This window comes from Halyomorpha halys, unplaced genomic scaffold (genome assembly GCF_000696795.3).
Source record: "Halyomorpha halys isolate HHAL.00 unplaced genomic scaffold, Hhal_1.1 Scaffold896.1, whole genome shotgun sequence".
NCBI classification, from domain to species: Eukaryota; Metazoa; Arthropoda; class Insecta; order Hemiptera; family Pentatomidae; genus Halyomorpha; species Halyomorpha halys.
Window position 1 is genome coordinate 78,206 of NW_027112585.1, and position 2,662 is coordinate 80,867.

The 2,662-nt window shown below is 29.5% G+C and overlaps 1 protein-coding gene across 2 annotated transcripts in view; it reads left to right on the forward strand.

The window, feature by feature from the left end:
- Positions 1-853: 853 nt before the first annotated feature.
- Positions 854-2,662, forward strand: part of sbm (sobremesa) — a 21,280-nt gene continuing 19,471 nt past the window's right edge. The window contains exon 1 of one of the 2 annotated variants that reach the window (XM_067050377.1): positions 854-1,001. Coding sequence is in view for 1 of the 2 variants with exons in the window: in XM_014430498.3 (XP_014285984.1) it covers positions 926-1,001 (76 nt within the window). In the remaining variant the exon portion in view is untranslated. The remainder of the gene's footprint in view (positions 1,002-2,662) is intronic. The other variant, XM_014430498.3, reaches the window with a different exon arrangement.

Genomic DNA, 2,662 nt, shown 5'->3' on the forward strand with positions numbered 1-2,662 from the left:
AAGAGGCCATTTGTGCCCAAGAGAGGAAAGACCTCACTTTTTATATTATGACTTTTATTTGAGGGAGAATGAAAAACTTGGCCTTCCCACTCTGATTAGAATAGGTTGGTTTCCTGTTGATTTATTCTTTTCACTCGGTTTATCAGAAATGACCAATTAGGAGGTAATAAATAAATTTTAAAAAAAGTTCAGGTACTTGATTACCTGATTCAGAGCACATCGTAAGGGAAAGAGAATATATTAACAAATTTGATTTTGGTAATTTTATACAAACATATATTTTTATGAGTGTTTTACTTTTTTTCCGCCTTGATTAATTTTATTTTCAAAACATTGAAGTTAAGTCGCTAAGAATTTAAAAATAGAATGAATGAAGAAGAATTCTACTTCTCTTTCAGGGGAAACTGAAGCCAAAAAGAGGAACTCAGATTGAGTTTAATAGGATTGTCCGCCATGTTATTCTTAGTTAAAACAGAAGGCGCCAGTGATTGGTTCCTACTCCACGCCTATGGAGTTCATCATAAGGCCTGCCTTTTTGGCTTCACTTTCCTTCGCTGCTGACCTCCTCCATTGAACATTTTGCATCAAGATCATGTATAACACACAATCACATCTTCAAGTTTTGAGTAAGAAGTTTAGAGAACGTCAAAACTTTGCTACTTAGGACAAACAAAATCATGCTTATGACGCTGAGTGTACATAGTGCTTTATAAAAATTCTTTTGGGGCATTGATCGCTTCCGTATTTAGAAACAACGAAAAAAATATTTGTTTATAATTAAATATAAATCTATTGCAATAATAAAAAAAAAAAAACGGACTTAGCATCGTTGCGAGAGCCGGCGGCGGAGTGGGGATACCGCTATTGAACGCGGTGGAACGGGAACGCATGGTCAGTAGCCAACCAGAAGCGGAGCTGGCCGGACATGAGAGAGGCCTTGTGTCAAATACTCTGTTCCACCTTCAACACCGCTGCCACAGCCAATTCCAAGCTTTCAGAAGGTAATCACGTCTTAAATAAAACTGGAGGCAGCCGTGTAGCCTGTGCAAAAAATAAAATATAATATACATATGTAATATTTCGATACCCGCCAACAGCTAATAATAGCCGAATGCCAGTGAATAGTGTGATCGGCAGGATTCATTATTTATTAGGTGATGTGAATAAAGTGATTTAGTGAAATAATATTCATATTAAATTTAAAAAAACAAAAAACTTCCGAATTTCCTAGTGAGACCACGAGGACTATTTCGACTTCAGTTCTTCAGAAATTTTGAAGTAGGAGTGCAGTCCTAGCTATAGATAAGTTGAAAACTCAGTAGTCCATCTGTATTTTGGACATGAATTAGTCATCAATTCGTTTTTACTTTTCTAAAATTATTGATTGATATTTCAGTATTAATAATTAATTTAAACCATGTTAACATAAATTCATTTTGAACTAAGGAGGTAATGTTAGAGAAAAAAATATAAATCTAACGCTCAAATTTGAATTTAGAAACATTCATTGTTCTTAACTAATTGTTAACTTAAAATTAACTTAGTACTTGACATTTAATTGGTTCTTTTGTACCATATACTCGCAATTAATTAATTATAGCAACTCAAAAAAAGCCTCAACCAGTTTATGTATTTACTTCCACTGAAAACTTTTTTTTTAAATAAGGCAAAAAATAAGAATTTATTACATTCTTTTAGGAAAATTAATAAGAAAATGAATTAAATCACTTCGATCTGATATTGTTTTGTTTTTTCATGAATATGAAAGGAATGCCTATTTCTAGATAGCATGAAATTAACCATATAAGCGTGAATTTGCTATTTTTAGCTGTTCGTTCTCAAACTGAGTTTCCCTCCAAACAGTCCAGAAGCTTAATATATATTTTTCCTCATATTTATTTATCATCATTATTTATACTTTTTCATATTGTACTATAAATATTATTTGATTCAAAATTATTGTAATTATAATAACTTTAAATGCAAAGTTGATTTAATTAGAACTTTAACCCCCTAGGTTGTGTGAAGATGACGCAATTGTCTCAGCCGGTGTGTCATACCACACAAAATTTACCCTGTTAATTAATTGATAGTTGTATATTTTTATTTTTATATAAAATGAAATGAAGTATAATTGACCTTAATATATGAATAAATTACGATGTAGTTATATTTTATTTATTTATCATTATTTTGAATTCATTAATTAATATTTTTCAAACAATTCAAATTTGATCTATTAGATTACAAGTTTTTTTTATAATATTTTCTTCCAGCACATATAAAAAATTGATTTGAGGTGATAGTGAAAAAAAGTAGTTTTAATATTATATGCCTTTCGATTTTTTAGTACTATTTTTAACATTTCTCCAAAACCTCTGTAAATTTATTTATTTTTTTATATCTGTTATTAATCATCACTTGGTACTTTTCTTCAGTTTAAAATATCTAAAAATAAAATATTCACTAATCAATAAATGTTTTACTATATTAGATAAATATTAATTTATTGCAACACCAAACAATCTAGTGAAACATAATGTGAAAATTTGTTTCTTGTTGCATTGTCAACTGGTATTTGTCATTTTTTATGGTTAAAAAATACCTTTTTATAAAAAAAAAAACAAAAAACAGATGTATCATTTAATTCCAAATCTTGTAT